This window comes from Myotis daubentonii, chromosome 4, assembly GCF_963259705.1.
Source record: "Myotis daubentonii chromosome 4, mMyoDau2.1, whole genome shotgun sequence".
In the NCBI taxonomy this organism is placed as follows: Eukaryota; Metazoa; Chordata; class Mammalia; order Chiroptera; family Vespertilionidae; genus Myotis; species Myotis daubentonii.
This window is the reverse complement of record NC_081843.1, coordinates 72726473-72748538: the sequence shown is the minus strand read 5'-3', so window position 1 is coordinate 72748538 and position 22066 is coordinate 72726473. Positions and strand designations below refer to the sequence as shown.

Sequence of the window (22066 nt, the reverse complement as noted above, 5' to 3'; positions counted from 1 at the left end):
TATTCAACACAGCCCTGGACTTCTTAGCCAATAGTGTAATGAGGTAGGAAAAAGAAATGAAGAATCTATATATATAAAATCCTAATATGCAAATAGACCGAATGGCAGAACAACTGGACAACCTGTCGCTATGATGTGCACTGATCACCAGGGGGTGCACGCAGAACATGGCAGGCGTCGGCAGCAGGTAGCAGAGCGCAGAACATGGCGGGCATTGGCCGTGGTGGGATGGTGGAGCAGGTGAACGGGGGCGCCAGACCAAGGCAAGGCTCCGGTCACTGTCATTGGGTCCAGCCTCTGGTGGTTACTGAAAATTCTTTGTTCCTGTGCGCCATGGTCCTGCCCAGTGCTTGCACCTGCTGCTGGCATCGGCCCCGCTTGCACCTGCTGCCAGTGCTGGTGCCAGCCCCGATCACTCGGCACTGTCATGGGTGCGAGTGGCAGCTGCTGGTCCCAATTGCCCCTTAGGGCTTCTCCACCTCCCCCTGCTCCTGAGGGGTGATTGGGGCCAGCAGCCGCCTCTTGCACCTGCTGCTGGTGATGGCCCTGCTTGCACCCACTGCCAGTGCCGTCCCCACTTGCACCTGCTGTGGGTGCAAACGGGGCTGGCACTGTCAGCACGTGGGAGAGGCAGTGGTGGGAGTGGGGCTGCCAGCAGACAGGGGATGGCGGGGGTCGGGGGTGCACAGCAGGAGGGGCCAGGTAGGGGTGCAGAGGATGGGCCAAGAGTCGCCCCTGTGCCCATGCAGCTTTGCGGCCCACAGTTCCTTTCAAGGTGCACGAATTCACGCATTGGGCCCCTAGTAGATATTATAAAGGAGAAACAAACAGTTTTATATCTTTACAGGTGATATTAATGCATACAAAGACAATACAAAAAATCAATTAGCATTCAGCATAGTTACTACATATAAAATTGATAGGCTCATGTATGCTAATGATAACACTGTAGTAAATAGAGTTGAAGAAAAGGTCCCCTTTTGTATTTATTAAAGTAATTGACCTTAATTTCAGTGAGTTCTTGATAAAAAAATTAATATAAAGTACTCATCGTGTGCTAGGTGATATACCAGTAGTAAAAGGAATAATGACATTTTATGAAATGGAACTTTTTAACCAGGAAACTTTAGATATTTTCTTTTTTTTTAATTTGAGAGAGAATAAGGAATGGGTCTTTATTTATTTATTTTTTTAGTCAGGCCAAGGCCTAAATACACACAGTTCAAGATTATGGAAAATTATCTTTGAAATTTTCATTTTTTTCTTTCAGGGTACGGGATGACAGAATTCGAGTAGAAAGGATGGATAACATGTATTTTGAATACAGCCATGCTTCCCAGGTGTTTACAGAGTTTTGTGTAAAAGATATAATTGACATCAAAGGTAAAGATTATAAACATGTTAGCCATATGTCCTCAAATTTAACTGAGTTGAGGTTTGGGTAAAGGTTCAAGTTTGACTTTCAATGTAATGAAAACTAAGTAGTTACCAATACATAATTGGAAGAAGTAGAGGGAAGATTTTATTGTTCTTACACTCGTCAAAAACACTACTATAGTTCTCCTTTTGTAGTTATGACCATTTAGTAATTTAATGTTTTTGACATATTCATTGGAGTGTAAGGAGTTACTTAGTGACCAGCTTTCCTTCTTGTTCCTCTTAAAAGATGGCCCATTATTTTTTTTTGCAGTTTTATAGAATGTTTGGATAAATCTCTTGATAAAGGGTAGCATTTCAAAAGGTTGATTACTGTAATTTAAATACCAGAACATTAATGACAAGGTCCGGATATGTTAGGTAACCATTATTTGTCTAATTCACATTAATGACAGGGTCTGAATATGTTAGTTAACCATTATTTGTCTAATTCACTTTTCCTCAGCCAGTATCAGTGCTTGCTTTGGTCTGGACCCCTCATTCCTGTCAGTGCAGCTTAGTTAAGGTCCTTTTTTATCTCTTATCACAGGCTGCACAGCTTTCTCCATTAGCCCATAGATTGATCAGCCTCCCCCAGCTCCCTCCCAGGTATCAATGTCTTGTGAGCATTTCTCTCCCCATCCCTTTAATCTCATGGTGACTTGGCCAAATTGAATTGAATGTCTGCGAGTGTAACCCATTTATGACAACTGTCTGCGATATCACCAAGAGATCATCATCTTATGCTCAACTAAAGACAAGACTAAGTCACAAGACTACCATAAGCCATCTTGGCATCAGATCACCTAGAAGGATATAGGACAGAGCACCTGGCTTGTGGGCCAGGCACATGTTCTCCCCTTGGTGGGAGTATTCCTCAGTGGTCTCTGTAGCAGTTCACAGAGCCATTGGTGCTTACATTTCCCCTTGCTGCTAGTGACAGCTCAGCTGAAAGGAAAGGAGACTCTTAATAGGTGGGTGCAGGGTCTGCCTGGTTCAAACGCCCCATGTCCTGCAGGAACCCAATTCCCTTGCTGGAATTTGTACAAAGGACATACCAAGTTCAAAGAGTCAGTGTACTCTCAGGGAAGGCCAGTTTTCTGGAATTAGGTATTCATAATTCCTCCTAGTCCAGATGCAGTTTACTGATTTCAGGTCATTTTCACCATATGCAGTGCTACTTCATAACACACTGGCATTTCATCTTTATCCGGTTTCCTGGGAAACAGAGCTAGAAAGTTAAAAGAAGATGAAATTCTCAGAAGGGGAAAGGGCTTTAACTCTTTATTTACACCTTATTTTTATACAAAGCTATAGTTGAAATTAATAAGATATTGTATATTACTGATTTATGGAAGATATATTGTAATATTTTTATTATTTCTAAAAGTAATAAATGTCTAAGAAAAGTCAAAATATATTTGTGTTTAAAGAAAAAAGTAAAAGTCCCTTCTCAAATCCTTATGAATCTTATGTATAAATCCTCATATATATACATAAACATCTCTCTCTCTCTCTATATATATATATATACCTATACTAATAAAAGAGAAAAATGGTAATTGGCGTACGACGATACTCTTTTCATTGGCTAATCAGGGCTATATGCAAATTAACTGCCAACTAAGATTGGCAGTTAACTGCCAACAAGATGGCGGTTAATTTGCATATGTAGGCACAATGCAGGGAGGCGAAAGGGAAAGCAGGAAGAAGCCCCCTGCCACTGACAGTGATCGGAAACCCAGGGGGGAGCTAAGAGCTGGGGGGCAGGGCAAAGGCGGCCCTGGGGCTGCCTTTGCCCTGCCCCCCAGCCATGATCGGAGAATCAGGTGCCTTTTCCGCCCTGGCCAGTGATAGCAGGAAGTAGGGGTGGAGCCAGCGATGGGAGCTGGGCACGGTCGAAGCTGGCAGTCCCAGGAGCTAGGGGTCCCTTGCCTGGGCCTAAAGCGAAGCCCACGATCGTGGCGCCCCTCGCTGCCACTGCAGGTCCCCGCTGCCCGGGCCGGACGCCTAGGCCAGAGGCGTCAGGCCTGGGCAAGGGGCCGATCCTGCGATTGGAGGGTGATGGGGGTCAACGCCTGAGGGCTTCCCAGTATGTGAGAGGGGGCAGGCTGGGCTGAGGGACACTCCCCCCCGCCGCCCCCCCCCCCCCAGTGCACGAATTTTGTGCACCAGGCCCCTAGTATATATATATAAGCCTACCGAATGACCGGTCAACTGGTCACTTTGATGCACACTGACCACCAGGGGGCAGATGCTCAATGCAGGAGCTGCCCTTTGGTGGTGGTCAGTGCGCTCCCACAGCCAACCTCCTGTGGCCGTCCTACTTCCTGCAGTCCCTCCCTCTGGCTGGCCAACCTCCCACAGTCCCTACCCCCAGCCGGCCAGCTGGCCCCAATCAGTCCCAATCTGGATTGGGTGAGACTGCCCCAGTCAGCCCTGAGCACCAGCCAGGCCAAGGAACCCCACCTGTGCACAAATTTGTGCACTGGGCCTCGAGTACATACATAATTGTGTATATTTGTTTAATTAACTTTAACTTATTCTTTCATCTGATTTTTATTGAATGCCTATTATGTGAGGCATAGTGCATTCAGTAAGTAATAAAATAGACAAAAATCCCCACCCTCTGGAGCTTACATTCTAATGGGGAGAGATGTACAATAAAATAAGTTAGTGCATTTGAAGAAAGTAAGTGCTATGAAGAAAGTAAGGCAGGGAAGGGGGTGAACATTTTTGTTTTTTGTTATTTTTCAATTAAGATGCCATTTGATAGTATATTAGTTTCATGTGTATAGCACAAGTATAAGGCAGGGAAGGGGTGAACCTTTTTGTTTTTTTATTTTTCAATTAAGATGACATTCGATAGTATATTAGTTTCATGTGTATATATGTTAGACACCATATATAGTTATTACAATTTTACTGACTGTATTCCTTAAGCTGTATGTTACATCCCCATGACTGTTTTGTATACTTCTGCCAATCTATACTTCTTCGTCCCCGAGGGTGAACTTTTACACAGGGTGGTGAAGGAGGGCTTCACTGAGGACATGGCCCTTGAACAAAGTTGTTAACAAAGACTGGAGGAGTTAAGGGAGAAAGCCATATGGATATGTGAAGGAACAGAGTTGCATATCTTAAGTGCCTGGTATGTTTAAGGAATAGCAGGGGGCCTGGGTGTTGGAACAAAGTAACTAAGGGGAGGCATGTTAAGAGGGGAGCTCAGAGTTAAAGAGGAGATGGGAGGCAAGGTGTGTAGGACCTTACAGACTTAAGGACTTGAGGTTTTTCACTCAGTGAGTTGGGGGATGTTGGAGGACTTTTAAGTAGTCTGATGAGTTGAGGTACATTTTAAAAAGGGTTCTTTTGGCTGTGTTCTGTTAAGAATACCCTATAGGGCACAGAGGAGCTGAGAGGCCGGATTCCTGCTGAGAGATGAGAATGGCCATTCAGCTGTTTTTCCTCTCACTTGGCAATATGTTGTGGATAGTTGTTGTTTTTTATATCAGTACAGGTAGCAGTGAGTCATTCCTATTAGTAGGTGTGTAATAATCTAGACTTACCACAATTTATTTAACTGTTACTCTAGTGGCATTCGGTTAGGTTGTCTCTAGTTTTTTACTATTACAAAAGATTTTCCAACTCACTTCCTTATTTCCACATCTTGGACATGCATTTCGGAGTATTACTGAGTCAAAGGAGATGAGCATTTTACATTTTGAAAAAGTTGCTCTATTGCTTTACAAAAAGGCTCGTTCCACCATCAGACAGTGCCCTTTTCCCATGCCGTGGGTATTTGTAGTCATCTGCATTTTTCCAGAGGTCATTTTAAGGAGATAATCTCTAAACTATTATTTCAATGACTATAAACTAAATTTTATTTAACTTAAATTTTTAAAATAATGGTGAATAATAATTCTAACGAAGGTGTATATTGCTTTTAGGTTCTCAGAGTCTTTCCAGTGCCGCTCTCCTGGAGAAGCCTGTGGTTTGCTCTTTGGCGGCCATAATAAGATACCTCAAAGAGTTCAACTTGGCAAAGGTGCTTTCCAAACCCATGTAAGTGATTCCGCAAAAATTAAAAAGGGGAGGGCTTATATTAACAACATCTCTTGAATTCGGTAAACACTATTCTCGGAGAATTTTACTTGCTATTGATAGAACACTCTGTTTGAGGGCATGGATGAACTATGTGGTATTGTTCCTAAGAATACTAAAGATATTAACTAATATAAAAAACAGTGATAGAATCTTTAATAATTCCATCAGTTTGTATTCATAATAGCTATTTAATGTAGTAGAGTTTTGACTACAAAATGGTGCTTTATTCTAAAGCAAAGTTAATTGGCAAATAGTAATAAGTGGAATTAAGAAGTGGTATTAAAAAACATTCATAAAATTTCATTGCCTTTCTTATTCTTGGTTTCAATTCTTATTTCATAGGTCATTAAGTTGGAGACAAAGAGAATAGCTTCTAACAAACAGCTTTTTTTAAAATTTTGTTTTTAATTTTTAATCCTTACCTGAGGAAATGTTTTTCATTGCTTTTTAGAGAGAGTAGAAGGGGGGGAGGGGGAGAGAGAGAGAGAGAGAGAGACAGTCACATGAGAGAGACACATCGATTGGTTGCCTCCTGCACAAGCTGAGGATCAAACCTGCAACCCAGGTACATGCCCTTGACCAGGAATCGAACTTGGGAACCTTCATTTTGTGGGCCGACACTCTAACCATTTGGAAACACTGGCCAGGGCCATAGACAGCTTTTTAAAAAGTGATTAATGTTGTAGAGTTCCGAGATTTAAAAGCTGTCAAGTGACATTCTAGAAAAATACTAGTTTAAAAACCAGTGGAATAAAAAAAGGTAGGGGGATAATTTTCTTGCCTTCCTGTGTTCCACCTTCACTGGACCCTTGTCTTTGACTCTGTAAAGAATTACCCTTCGTCATATTGATCCTGGGTAAGGAAACTACTTTCTGCCCTGCAGAGGTGGGTGGACAGATAGGAGCGATCTTAGTAAAATGGCTGAGTATGAATTGAGGAACAAAAAGGTGGTGCTGGTTTGAGTTTGCTGGAGAGAGTGGAAGAAATTCACTCTCTTTTGTAATGTCTTTTTTTGGTGTGTGTTCTAGTATGTGTTATTTAGGAAGAACAGAATACCATTTCTCTGGAAATAGTTTTGTCCTGTTGAAAAGCAGCCTAAATGTCCATCAACAGGAGTGTGGGTTCATTGTGTTATATTCTTGCACTGTAATGCTATACAGCAATGAAAATGAACGGACTAGAGTTTCATGTAACAATACTAAAATATTTTTTGTTAGCATTATATTGAGCCAAAAGTCAAATTGCTGAAGGGCACACAGTACAGATCATTATGTGAAGTTGGGAACATGTGAAACAATAGTAGAATGCATACATACATTGAGAAGGTAGAAAGACATGCATGGGAATGAGCAACAACAAATTCAGAGGAGTGGGGCTGGAGGGGAAACCAGAACAGGTCGGTGGCGAAATGGCACAGGGAAGTTCTGCTTGATGCTGATTTTTTAATCTGGGTACAATATTGATCTATATATGGAGTAGTGTGGCTGAAGTGTTTTATTAAAAAAAAATAGCAGCCTGGCATTCTACCTCCTGGGTTCCACGTTAGGGCCCAATAATAGGAAGCATCGCAGAGGTCACTCTGTATGCTTGATGGTGTTGGATCCCATAAGGAAAGGATGACAAGCCATCGACCATTTGACTTGTTTCCGTTAGGGAGCCGCCAACTGAGGTAGAACTAGTGACTAATAGCTTTCCCATTACCAGTGGAGTACTGGAAATATCAGGGGGGAACACTCTGTAAAGTATATGATTGTCTAACCACTATGCTGTACACCTGAAACTAATACACCATGAGATTGAATGTAAACTGTAATTGAAAAAAAAAAAAAACTAGATAAAAGCCAAAAAACAAAAAGATTTGTTTCTGTCCCTACATCACCCGGCAATGAAGTATTACTATTGAAATAAGAAAACTGACTTTTTCTAAAATCAGGCCCTCCTGTGTTTAGAAGTAGATGAATTTGGATCTGAAAACATGATTGTGCCCTCCTCATATGTAATTCAAAGTAAAAATAATACTAAACACTAAAACATAAAATGTTTATTTGTACTGAAATTAAAATAGCTTATTTTAAAGTTACCTGACTTGATAGATTGAGTGCAGCTAAACTTATATCGGGTGGTGATGTTGGGGAGTGGTCAGGGAACTGGATCTGCTGAGGACTTAGTATGTGGCTCCTCTGCCTCTTGGGTAATCCCTTCCTCTCATTTCCATAGATGCAGACAAAAGAAAGATATAAAGAGGTCCAAAATTTAGGCCTTCACATTGTATATCACCCAGCATATGTCCAGCACTTAGTAGGCAGTCAGTAAATACAGGATTAATGAAAAAGAGAGAAGGAAGGAATTCTTTATCCTGTGAGCATGGATTTGATTAGAAATTGCAAAAAAATGTCCTTGGGAGCGAAGATTAATGAATAAAGATCAAACTGGTACCATTTTTTTGCTTAAAAATGAACTGGGAGTGATGATGTTTTATGGGTGGCATGTGAATTGGCTCTGAATATAATTCCCAAAGTGTAATTCCACAGTTCTTATATCTTGGGGGGGAAAATGTAGCCTCTCAAAGGGATTATTTTGGAAAAACGTGCATGTTCTCATTCTTATTTAAAATTGAGTCCTATTGCTTTAAAAGCTCAGCAGCATCAGGTATGATTATATTTACTTTAGGAGCCATGTGATTGGGGAACTTAGTTGTGTTATTTTGCAAATGCTTTCACAAAGGTTGCTGCATATTTCATTAAAATCTTGATATACATTTATTTAAAGGTCGTTGTGCATTTACAAAGGCTGTTGGAGGAAAATAAACCATTTTAGGAATTGTTCTTAAGGATGGGTTAAGTGAGGCTTTATTAGATAGAGCAAGTTTTGCTTTATGTCCTTTCACTGTAATCAATCAGAGCCGAATGAATATATGCTGAGTCCTGTGCATCCTTCTAGTGAGCCATTGAACCTAGCAGTCATTTGGGAACTGTTACACATCTTTCTTTTTATTTGCCTGTCTAATGTGCTTATTGGAAACATTTAGGAATGCAAAGATATTCATTTTGTTTAATTGCAAGTCAAGTAGAAGCGAATCTAAAATAAAACAAATTTTGTAATAGAATAAAATTTATAAGAATGAAAATTTGTAATAATTTTATAAAATTAAATTTATAATAATTAAATTAACCATACAAAAATTAGGCAAATGGTAAATGTATGACCTCTAAAAACTCTACATAGGGAACTACTTTCCACTATTGATTTAATATGTAACATAATAGATTTTTTTCTTTGTTTCCATTTTTAAATAATATTTAAATAGGATCTTTGAAGGGGGTTGAGCTTTCAGATAAGTCTGTACCTTTACTGCCTCTGTCTAATTCAGAAAAAATTTTTTAAGTAGTTTTGTAATGATATAGTGTCTTAAAATTTCTGTGGCAAGTTAGAAGCAAGTATATTTCCTTTCATTTTAAAACTTGAGGAAACAGATGTAGAGAACCAAGATGGCGGCATAGGTTAACGCCGGAGTTTGCTGCTTTGAACAACTACTTCAAAAGTGAAACTAAAACACGGAACGGACATCACCCAGAACCACAGAAACGCTGGCTGAGTGGAAGTCCTACAACTAGGAGGAAAGAGAAACGCACACGGACACTCAGAGGAGGCGCAGTGGTGAAGTCAAATTCTGAGGTGCGGAGTGCGCGGAGCGGGCTGGCGGCGGAGGGCGCGGTTGTTGTTTTCAATCGGGAGGGAGTCGCAGACTCTGAGCACCAGATCCGGGCGAGTCTTTAGGGACCCAGACTCAAACGAGAGAAGCGGGACTGTCTGGCTTCGGTCAGAGCGAGTGCAGCTTTCTCTCCGAGCTTTGCAGCGGGTGCTGGGACTCAGAGAGGCAGAGCCCCTGGGGACAGGACTGAGAGCCGCCATAACTGCTCTCTCCGGCCCACCCTGTTGATCCTGTGCGACCCGCCCCGCCCAAGCCCTGCACGGAGGCATTTGCCGGATAGCCTCAGGCAAAGGCTAGATTAGCACCTCCCTAGAGGACAGAAGTTCTCTCACTGCTGACACAGCTGATTCTCATAGCCACTTGGCCTGGAGGTCAAACCCTCCCTGGAATTAGCTACAACAATCAAGATTTAACTATAAGACTTCGAACAAAGACCACTAGGGGGTACACCAAGGAAGCATAACAAAATGCGGAGACAAAGAAACAGGACAAAATTGTCAATGGAAGAAATAGAGTTCAGAACCACACTTTTAAGGTCCCTCAAGAACTGTTTAGAAGCTGTCGATAAACTTAATGAGATCTACACGAAAACTAATAAGACCCTCGATCTTATATTGGGGAACCAACGAGAAATTAAGCATACACGGACTGAAATAACGAATATTATACAGACGCCCGACAGCAGACCAGAGGAGCGCAAGAATCAAGTCAATGATTTGAAATGCGAGGAAGCAAAAAACATCCAACCGGAAAAGCAAAATGAAAAAAGAATCCAAAAATGCGAGGATAGTGTAAGGAGCCTCTGGGACAGCTTCAAGCGTACCAACATCAGAATTATAGGGGTGCCAGAAGATGAGAGAGAACAAGATATTGAAAACCTATTTGAAGAAATAATGACAGAAAACTTCCCCCACCTGGTGAAAGAAATGGACTTACAGGTCCAAGAAGCGCGGAGAACCCCAAACAAAAGGAATCCAAAGAGGACCACACCAAGACACATCATAATTAAAATGCCAAGAGCAAAAGATAAAGAGAGAATCTTAAAAGCAGCAAGAGAAAGAAACCGAGTTACCTACAAGGGAATACCCATACGACTGTCAGCTGATTTCTCAACAGAAACTTTACAGGCCAGAAGGGAGTGGCAAGAAATATTCAAAGTGATGAATACCAAGAACCTACAACCAAGATTACTTTATCCAGCAAAGCTATCATTCAGAATTGAAGGTCAGATAAAGAGCTTCACAGATAAGGAAAAGCTAAAGGAGTTCATCACCACCAAACCAGGATTATATGAAATGCTGAAAGGTATCCTTTAAGAAGAGGAAGAGGAAGAAAAAGGTAAAGATACACATTATGAACAACAAATATGCATCTATCAACAAGTGAATCTAAGAATCAAGTGAATTAATAATCTGATGAACAGAATGAACTGGTGATTATAATAGAATCAGGGACATAGAAAGGGAATGGACTGACTATTCTTGGGGGGGAAAGGGGTGTGGGAGATGTGGGAAGAGACTGGACAAAAATCGTGCACCTATGGATGAGGACAGTGGGTGGGGAGTGAGGGCGGAGGGTGGGGCGGGAACTGGGAGGAGGGGAGTTATGGGGGGGGAAAAAAAAGAGGAACAAATGTAATAATCTGAACAATAAAGATTTAATTAAAAAAATAAATAAATAAAACTTGAGGAAACAAAAGCATCCTTTGTATTTTTGTTGTCTTAAATATTAATGAAATATGTTTCTATGTTACTTATAATATTTCTATCCAGGTTCACACAACATGAACTCTAGCCAGGCATTATTTATGAGATTCATTTCAAAGCAGATGAAATTTAGCTTCTTCGAAAAGGATAAATAATTCAGATTTTTTTTTTTTTTTTTAGTATTTCAGAGCAGGATCATATACCGTTGAATTCCTAAGGATGCTGGCAGATTCAACCCTTAGTTCAAAAGTATATACAATTTCCAGTGGAAATAGCACTGACATAAGGAAAATTTTCCCCACCTCCAGAACATATTATCAATCAAACATTTGGGAGAACCAACAGCAAAATTGGTTCTTATAATTGCTTGATAATTATTGTTTCATAGGGTCATTTTAGTTTAATGTTGTCCAGTAGTTGATCTTTTATTAAAAATCAATGCAGATGTCAGTTTAAAGAAACTCTGCTTCTCCCAACGTCTACTTGGAGGTCTAGATGACTTGTGGACTAATGGCAAAAACCAAAACTAAAACCAACAAAAAACCCATATGCACATCTCATTAACACTGTTAAGTGAAAAAGAACCTGTATAGGCAGACCTTAGAGATACTGTGGTTTTGGTTCCAAACCACTGCAGTAAAACAAGTGTTATTTTAAATATATATCTTTATTGATTTCAGAGAGGAAGGGAGAGGGAGAGAGAGATAGAAACATCAATGATGAGAGACAATCATTGATAGGCTGCCTCCTGCACATCCCCTACGAGGGATCAAGCCCACAACCCAGGATGTGCCCTTGACCGGAATCGAACCCGCAACTCTTCAGTCTGCAGGCCGACACTCTATCCACTGAGCCAAACAGGCTAGGGCAGCAAGTATTATTTTAAAGTGAGCCGTAATCATTTTGCTGGTGAAGGATCTTGCCTTCAATTTGTGATACTGTACATGCAAATCTGTGAAGCACAGTAAAAAGAGCTAACTTAAGCCAGTTTGGTTCACAGTTACTGGGTTCTTTTTGATATTGTAGATATTAGGAGGCCCAGTAATTATATGTAGGTGAGGGATCTAAGCCTCCTCCCCAACCCTCTCTCTACCAGGTTGCATGTTAGTCCAAACAAAATTCTGCCACACATACGGATACTTTTTAGCAAGCAGGTACAAACGCAGTCATGCAAACTCTTCTATGAGCATTTGAAATTCTAATCTGGGTCTTCTCAATGTTCTTGCTTCAAAGGTTCAATTGAGGCATAGGAGGAGCAGGATTTCAGTTTTAGTTGGTGTTAGGTGACAAAACCCTCAGATGATTGGTGGAACGGAATGCTTTCGTGATCCTACACCTAAGACACCATTCTTCAGGATATGGACTGTTGGGTGTACAAGTTCTTGTGAAGGTGAAGGCAACTGAACAGACAGTATTTCTGGACAGTCCACACATCTTAAATGCCACTTATTTTATTTTACACCTCCGATGTTAATGGGAGATAAAGGCAGCTTGCCAAGAGTTTTCAGGAAAGGCTGATGGATTATGGGTTCTTGATTAGTCTTTCTCTCATGCCAGCTAAGCACCGTCTCTGTCTGATTAAGGTGTGCAAGTGTTAACTTGTGTAGAGTAAACCCAACTTTTGTGAACAGGGAATGACATATCTAAACACATGGGCACTGATTAGATACCAACTCTGAGTCTAGCCTCTTAGCTCTTGCAGCTTGGATTTTTGACCAGGAAGCTGTATTAACGCCTGTCAGCTTCACAGCCAACCACTGCCTAATGGTTTCTTCCCGAAAATGTTTTACATTTTATTACTGACCTTGGGTGTTCACAGACATTTCTGAGCAAAGGGAAACAAACACACTGGTTTCCCTATAGGAAGATGGCAAATATTGGTTGAGCATCTACTTTCTGCTAGGCCCTGCAGGTGCTGCAAATTGTGTGATATCAATAAACCTTGCCTCCAAGGAGCTAAGATCTATGTTTTATATTTTTATGAATTTCAGAAAAGAAGGGTGAGGGAGAAAGAGATAGAAAATCACTGATGAGAGAGAATCATTGATCGGCTGCCTCCTGCATGCCCCCCACTGGGGATTGAGCCTGCAACCCAGGCATGTGCCCTGACTGGAAATCGAACTGTGACCTCCTGGTTAATAGGTTGATACTCAACCTCTGAGTCACAGAGGCAGGCCAAAAATCTATTAATGAGGATAGCCCAAGAGCATAAGTTGCTGTAATTACATTATTGAATGACCAACTGCTATCTGAAGGCGAGAAAGGGCTACATACGTCTGGTATCAATCAGTGTTGGAGTTGCTTCCCTCTAAACATGATTAACAAGTTACCATTCTTTGGAAGCTAGGTCAAATCTGTCGCAGGTAAATTACCCTGCCAAAGGACAGCGTTCAGTTACTAGGCAACATTCCTAATGTGCAGTAAGTTATTTCTTTTTCAGGGCTCTGGAGCTTTAGTTGAGGAGTCATCTAGAAGTGGAGGCATCTTGCAATGAATGCTGGCTTTGATTTTAGGCTCTAGATTCCTGGATGAGGCCTTGTTTCCATAACTGGCTTGGGAAACTGGGTTTTGTTTAAATCTTATTACAGCTATGATGGAAACACTCATGCTCTCCCTCCAAATAGTTTAGTGACCTTGCCATGATGTTTCTTGCCTTTTAGCCATCAAATCTGTAAGTGCTATTAACAGAAACATCTAAGGACTGACTGGCTTATAAAGGACATTGAATCCTGTATTAGTAATTCGTTGATTATTATACTTTTTAACATGAAAGACTAATAAGGACAAAATTGGAATTGTGCATACATTTATTAATCATATCGCAACTCAGTACTCAAGTCTATTTGAAATTTATTGAACTTTTAACCTAGTTTGAAGTAGTTACAGGTACGTCGGAGAATATGAATTCTTTGAGCTTAAGGAAATATTTTCTGCTACTTTTTTCAATTTTATACTCTATTAAAACAGCCACATTAATGTGCATTGTTAATTAGAGAGTAAATTACATTTGTTGCACATATCAGAATGTTGATTAAAACCTGTTCAAGGGTTTATCAAGATGATCTCATGCTAAAGAATAAGAAGGATGTTTTTAACTATCTTGACATTTTTAAAGCTAATTGCTTAGTTGTTTCCTGAAAATACCACACCACCACATGCTCTGCCAATGATACAAGACTATGTTTGGTTCTATTTCTGGGAATATATTAAAAAATTGTTTGTAACACTTACTTTCCTTCCTTGTTCTTGTGTTTGGTTTGAGAGCAACTGTCCTCATTTTGCCATCAACCTATTTAATGACACCAGCATCAATGGGAGACAATATACCAGTAAATATTATTTTAGCTCCTTTGGTTTGATTCTCTATCAAAGAGCTAACTTTTGTCATATTATCACTGGAATATTTCTAGTGCTTACATTAGTTCTTTATGCACTTACATCATGGTTCATATTTCGTTCTTTTACAGGAAATTTAAACAGTTGTCAGGTGCAATGGAATTTATGACAATTAATGGAACAACATTAAGGAATCTTGAAATCCTACAGAATCAGGTCAGGTAAACATAAGGGCTAGTTGTTTCAAATGGTTTTGAAAAAACAAAATTTGGAATAAGGTAGCATTTTGGAATAAGGTAATATTCTTAGGAATACAGGTGAAAACAACAATATTGTCTTCAACTGACCGCTCTGCCTGTCCTGTTATCTATTTATTAGTTGATTACTGTAGCACTGCTTTTTGGAGAATTAAATACAGTATAAGAAATACTTCTGTGGGGTTACTTAGTAAGCTATAGCGATGTCTGTTTTAATGATTGAAGTAACATGCTAATTCAGATAATTTCTGTATCAAATATTTGGAAGAACATCTTTGAAAATTCATATGAAGATTTTTTGTCTGCTTAATTATATTTTTCTACATTTAACTTTTTCTTGAAATGTTTGCAGTCTTATTTTATTATGCAGCATATAAAACAAGTTACTGTGATATTCAATTAGACTGTAAGATGCGTAATAATTCCCTTTACAAATTTTCATCATTTATTTGCCATTTATTGATGAATTAGGAAGATAATGGACCATTGAAATGATTGCTTTCATTATTATTAAATTGGCACTTGGTAGTGTGAGATGTTATGTTATAAAATTAACGATATCATAACAAAGTCATAGAAATAAGAAGTTTCAAGTCTTTTGAGTAAGTAGTGGAGACTGAACGATCTGAGTCAAAGGTATAAAGCTCTTCAGAAGCATTGATTACTGTTGTGAATTATAGTAAATGCCACATTTATTCTCCTGACTCCTGGATTTGTATATTACTAACTAGATTTTTTAATCTAGTTTCTCCCGCTTCCAAACTATCTGTGTATACTAGATAACACTTTCCATTCAATAACACTTTTATTTTGTCATTCATTTCATTTATCCAGAAGTGAGAATCTTTCCCACAAGTCTTTCTCATCAACTCTGTATACATCCCATGATAGGAAAGCAGTAGTAGGAATAAAAGGACATTTCTTGGATGAAGAAGAGCTCAGTCAGAGTCTGCACACACAGCCCCAGTATTCCAAGTTGTCCTTATTCTGCCACATCCTCCCTGTTCCAGTCCTACTACTGTGGAGTCAGTTCTGAAATCACATTCCAAAGGCAAAAATCATCTGTAACCAAAATACCCTTTAAAAATCCTTTCATTGTCAAGACTTGAGCCCTTGTAGAATGGAAGCTGAGAATGAACATCTGCGTGTCTTTGCACTTCAGCCTTGGCCTCTCTTACAGATGAGCAAGGACAGGGGCAATGAGGAGGGGCCAGTGTCAGGGAGAGCAGAGGTGTAACAGGACTGTGTTTGCCCACCCCTCTCTCTCCTCAGCCTGCTTCTCCAGTGAGGCCAGGTACCTGGAACCTGATTCCCTCCACTGTCCTCTTCCGGGGACCCTTTGCTGCAGGCGGCCCAGTCCGGCTCTTGTCTCAGAGGGTGGTGCTGTTGCTGCTCTGGACCAGCCTCGTCCGTGGGCCAATGCCCAGCTCCATCCTCAGGAGCCTCCGTGACCCTGAAGCTGCTCTGTGCTCTGCTTTCACTCCTAAGGCCCAGGGAGCTGATGTGATACCTTTTATAGTTCCTTCCTGCCAGGTGGCATTGGGTCCTGGTTATGAGTCTTTTTCCCCCAAACTTGGATTTAAGTGCCCTGAGAGAGGGAACATGTCCTAATATACCTTTGCCAATCACACAACTGAGTACATTAGGGAGGTTTTCTGTAAGTACCTGCTTGATGATTTGAAAGAAAAGGAAAAAGTTAAAATAAAACCACTCAGGTGAAAACTGCAATTTTATGTTCCAAACAAGATTTAACCTATTAATAGATTTTTTGTAATACAATGAAACCCTGGTTAGGATAAACCATCATCTCTAGTTAGTTGTAAATTCTTTTTATGACTCAACTTTGAAATAGAAAAGTATAGATAGATAAACTTTTACAAAGGATTTAATAAAACAGACTAAAATAAAACCCTTCCAGGGTAAATTCTGGGAGGGCGGTGCAAGCTCACATCTATCTCCAGTACCTTCTACTCCTTCTGTGCTGTTGTGAGAGCATTGGTTTTTAGAACAGTAATTCTGAGGCAGTGGGAGCTACTGAATTGCCAAAGGCAAATTGTATTTCCCAAGGCAGTAAAATGTATTATTATATTTTTAAGATGCTTAGGACAAATATATATTTCAAAAGAGATTTCTGAATAATTTATTCTTAGTTAACCAAAAACGACACAGACTATCTCTTTTCTGTGCAAAATATCAATACTTTCGGTATATTGTATATATATATATATATATATATATATATATATATATATATATATATGTTTGTGTTTTGTGTGTGTATGTATACACACATGTTCACTGATCAAACATTAAATGAACACTTGTTATGAGCCATACTTATGCCAGACATATGTAACATTGAAAATTGTGATCCATGGAATAATTAGGGCACATGATCAACTAGCACTTTTGGTACAAATACAATGATCTAGTTAATAAAACTTGTTTTCTGGTCTTTCTTAGACGGATATGAAAAGCAAAGGAAGTTTATTTTGGGTTTTGGACCATACTAAAACTTCATTTGGGAGACGGAAGTTAAAGAAGTGGGTGACTCAGCCGCTCCTTAATTTAAGGTAAAGGGAATTTTTTGATTGTGTTTAATCTGAAATTACGTATAGTAGTGAAAGTAAAGGCATGTTGGCCTCCTTAAAAACAAGGTTACTATGACATGTAAGAACACAACTTTAAATTGGAGAAGATTTTATTTTGTATCTGGCAACAGACTGTCTGATATTGTGAGGATTTTTTTCCTCGCCCCCAAGAATGAGCCTGCCTGCAGATTGGAAGACATAGGGTATGCTGAGGAAAGTGGGTTATGCAGTTAGCTTGGGCCATCAGTAGCATGAGGGGGTAAGGAGGGAAGAAGGGGTTGAAGAGATGGGGTGCTGCCTTTTGTAGAGGGCTTTGCAGGCTAGGCTGAGGAGTTGGTTAGAGGAAGTTAATCCAGTGATTCTGAGCATGGGAGTGACAGGGTCAGAGCTGGGCTTGTGTGTAGGAGGGGACAAAGTGGTGGTGGTGGGGCAAGTTACCAAGTTGACGGAGAGGTTCTGAGGACCTGAGCTAAGTTAGTATCAGTACTCTGAAAGAGGTCAGGTGTAAGACGTTTAGGACAGTAGAATGGGTAACTCGGGGCACCTTTATTGCATACCAAGCACTGTGCGAGAGGCTTTATGTGCACGTCACTTTTAAACTGCACGATGGCCTCACCGTTGGCTACATCTTATGCTGTGCTTGGTAAATAGTCATCTTGAAAAAAGGCTAGCAGACACTGTTATGAGTGTTAGTAGTAAGTTTTAAGAAATTGTTTTGATGGTGATAGTTACCAGATTACTTCAGCTTTTAGTGGGTTATTTCAATTTCCCTTCCTGACCATAAAGACCTTTAGACAGGGGAAGCTGACTAGATAAAGAAGAATTCTGAAAATGGAAGTATCTACGTGGGTTCATTACTCAAATGCAATAAGGATACCTTTTGGAGCAAGAGCAGACAGGACGGCCCTCCGCGGGCAGTGTGTGGACAGCCCCCTAAAGGTGTTGCATTCTGGGTAATGGAAAGCTATCTGCCTAAGCATCCACGGCAGTTTTTAGTATTTCATTTGCTTGGTTAAAATATTCATCAGAAACAGACTCACTAGTAGATGTTTGCATGAGAATTAAAATTTTTATTTTTATCATTAAATTTGTTTTCTAAAATGAGGATTAACTTGAGATAAGTTCAGTAGACCATGTTGTATGCTCTTCATCGACTGGACCATGTGTCCCTTGGGATCCTGCTCTCCCAGAAAGGCTGGAGAAAATAAATACTCCATGCATTGAACACTGATGCTTTCAAGTGTGAACTTTAAACTGGCTTGGCACTTATGTAGCCGGTAACAAACACAAAACCTTTCCTTTGCCTTTTTTATTTTAAGTCATAATTTTAAAACTTTCATCTTCCTAATTCTTCAAAATCCATTTTAAAAGAATTCGTTTAAATCTTAATGGCACTTACAACCTATTCCAAACAAATTCTCTGAGAAAATCTTCAGCTGATTAGTCGGTGGGTCAGTTATATATTTTTTGTTCCCCCCCTAAACTAACATAGGTGCCATGCATATCACATCAATGGTTCTGTTCGTCCAGGCTAACATTCTGTCTCTGACATTGGCAGCCAAATGTTAGTTTAGGACCAGGATTTCTTCTTTAGTGAGATCATAGAACAAATAATTGGTGACAAGGGAACTTAGTAATATAAAGCAGGTCTTCCAAAGTTCTCCAAGAGCCCATTACTTGCCATTCATCCATGAATTCTCTTAAATTCCCTTAAGATCTTTACATTTTTAGCTTATTTTAACTTCCAAGGCAAGCTCATATTCGTAAATCCAGGACCAAATGTTTCACGTTTCAGAGGATTTTTCACTCCCACCACCTTTTATTCTATAAAATGACCTCTTTGGTGCAGAATATACTAGTGCCCGGTACTTACTGACTGATTCAGATAATTCATTTAGATTATTGAGATTGGATTTTGCTTTAATGAAGCTCCATAAGTTTTTATAAATAGGTTATGCTTTCTTATGTGTTGTGATTTCAGAGAGGAAGGGAGAGGGAGAGAGGAGATAGAAACATCAATGGTGAGAGAAAATCATTGAGTCACTGCTTCCAGCACACCCCCACCCTGACCACTGGGGATCGAGCCCGCAACCTAGGCATGTGCCCTGACCTTCTGGTTTATAGGTTAATGCTCAACCACTGAGCCATGCCAGCTGGGCTAATTTTACATTCTTAATATCTCTTGAAACTATGAGCTATTTTCATTCCTATATTCTCTACCCAGTTCAGATCATTAACATCACCCCTGGATTACTGAAACTGCTTTCTAACCAATCTTTCTGCTACTGCTGTTTTGTTCTTTCAATTGTTGGCCATTGGCTCCCATTGCTCCTATGTGGTCTGCATTACTCACATGACCAGATCCCTGCTTACTTTCCCAGCTTCTTCTATCACACTTTCACCCTCCATCTTACACTACTTCTACAGCTGGTACTTTTTAAGTATTCAGTAATTATTCATTGAATAAATCGTGTATGTGAAAGGTGAAGCTAGGTAGACCAGGTAGTGAATCTTAGGCCCTAGGAGAGGGTTTATGATTCATGTTTCTACTAGGAGTCTGTAGTCTGTTTATGTCATTGGTTTAGCCATATTGCATGACGAATGTCTTAATGTCAGAATTTAATTTATTCATTTTATATCAGCTGTCTTTAGGGCAAGAAATTAGATCAACAAAACCAACCTCTCCTTAGCAGTTTGCATTTTAACTTTCCCCCTAAATAACCTTATGTTAGAATTATAGAGGCATCTCCATGAATAGCAATCAGGAGGTACAGACAGACTCCATCACATGCCCTTACAACGGCAATACTGTAGGTCACGCACTGAGTTTCTCAGTGACAGCCACACAAATTCTAATGTCATTACCCAGTTCATCTTCAAATGTGAAGGACTCCAGTGACACCACATTTAGTCCTTGGGGTTTTGGTGGTAAAAAAACAATCTTTGTCATCCCCAGAACCTCAAGTCCATAGTTTTTGTCATATGGAATGAAATGACTCAGGTGTCTTTATTTGTTTAGAATGTATCATGATTTTAAAAAAATTAAATGTGTTAGGGCGACAATATACATTTGTATATTGCATTGTGTACTCAACACCAAAAGTCTCCTTCCGTCACCATATATTTGATCCCCTTTATCCTCTTCATGTTCTCCGTATCCCCCTTCCCCTCTGGTAACCACCGTACTGTTATCTGTGTCTGTGAGTTTGTTTGTTTGATTTGATTGTTCTTTTGTTGCTTTCCATTTTATATCCCACATCTGAGTGAAATCATATGGTTCTTGTCCTTTTCTGTCTGACTTATTTCACGGAGCATGATACTCTCAAGATCCATCCATGTTGTCACAAATGGCAATATTTCATCCTTATGGCTGAGTAGTATTCCATTATAGATATGTACCACATCTTTATCCAGTCATCCACCAAAAGACACCTGGGTTGTTTCCATGTCTTGGCCACCATGAATAATAATGCCGTGAACATAGGGGTACATATATCTTTACAAATACATGTTTTCAGATTTTTCTAGTAGATACCCAGAAGGGGGGATTGCTGGGTCATATGGTAACTCTATTCTTAATTTTTTGAGGAACCTCCATACTGGTTTCCATAGTGGCTGTACTAGTTTACATTTCCACCAGTAGTGTATGAGTGTTCTTTTTCCTTTACATCCTCTCCAACACTTGTTTTCTCTTGCCTTGTTGATAATAGCTATTCTAACAGGAGTGAGGTAGTTTCTCATTAAGGTGTTGGTTTGCATTTCCCTTATAACTAGTTCATTTGAGCATCTTTTTAAATAACTGTTGGCCGTTTGTGTGTCTTCTTGGGAAAAGTGTCCTCTGCCCATTTTTTAATTTTATTGTTTATTTTGTTGTTGAATTGTTTAAGCTCTTTATAATTTGGATATTAACCCCTTATTGCAGTATTGTTCGCAAATATCTTCTCCTAGTTGGTTGGTTGCCTTTTTGTTTTGTTGATGGTTTCTTTTGCTGTGCAGAAGCTTTTTAGCTTGATGTATTCCTAGTCATTTATTTTTCTTTTACTTTCCCTGCCTTTGGGGTCAAGTTCACAAAAACCTCTGAGACCAAGGTCCATAAGTTTAGTACCTATGTTTTCTTCTGTGTTTTTTATTGTTTTAGGTCTTATATTTAAGCCTTTAATCCATTTTGAGTTAGTGTTTGTGTTATGGTTATCAAATAGCAACCTGGTTTCATTCTTTTGCATGTGGCTATTCAGTTTTTCCAACACCATTTATTGAGGAAGCTCTAGGTTATATTTTGTTTTAAATCAACTATAGAATACTATAAGGTATTCTGGAATATCTTTACCATCATCTAATTGACAGTGCTTCTTCCTGCTTTGTTTATTGTCACCAAATCTCTTTCAGTGATTGCACTGAACTAATTGTTCTCTATTCTAGAGGTCTGACTATTGTTTTACAGTTATTTGGAAAGCCTTCTTACTCCTGCTAATAAATAACAGTTCTAAGGTATGCAAAGTATTTTATTTATGAAACTTGATTAGAAGTTATTTTTATTTCTTTGCATTATGATCTAGGTATAGGAGATAAAGTGGAATTATAGCTGCCTCAATGATGAGAGATTTGTGGTAAACAGTGCCTCCCTGTCGATGTTAGACATCTGTAATTGGTATGGCATTCCTTCTCAACGCAGCCTACTAACCAGTCTCAACATAGTATTTCAAGTCACTACTCCCAGATTTAGCACAGGAGATCCCTGAACTAGTTTTCCTTGTGTAATCCTTCCTTGTTGTTCACTTTACTCAAAATACCTTTTGCATGAAATGTCTTAAGTGTTATCTACACATAGTTATTACCAAGCTTATATATTGGGTGCTGTTTTCCCCTTCCCCCTGCTGTTCTTTGTGGAATCTACCAAATTTTGTAAGCCAGTAAAGTTCACCATAAAAATGGTGATAACAGTTA

The 22066-nt window shown here is 39.6% G+C and overlaps 1 protein-coding gene across 1 annotated transcript in view; it reads left to right on the top strand.

Moving 5' to 3' along the window:
• Positions 1 to 22066, top strand: part of MSH3 (mutS homolog 3) — a 139091-nt gene that overhangs the window by 41393 nt on the left and 75632 nt on the right. Inside the window, exons 9-12 of the mRNA XM_059694214.1 lie at positions 1271 to 1383; positions 5364 to 5478; positions 14406 to 14490; positions 16995 to 17104. Coding sequence (XP_059550197.1) covers positions 1271 to 1383; positions 5364 to 5478; positions 14406 to 14490; positions 16995 to 17104 — 423 coding nt within the window. The remainder of the gene's footprint in view (positions 1 to 1270; positions 1384 to 5363; positions 5479 to 14405; positions 14491 to 16994; positions 17105 to 22066) is intronic.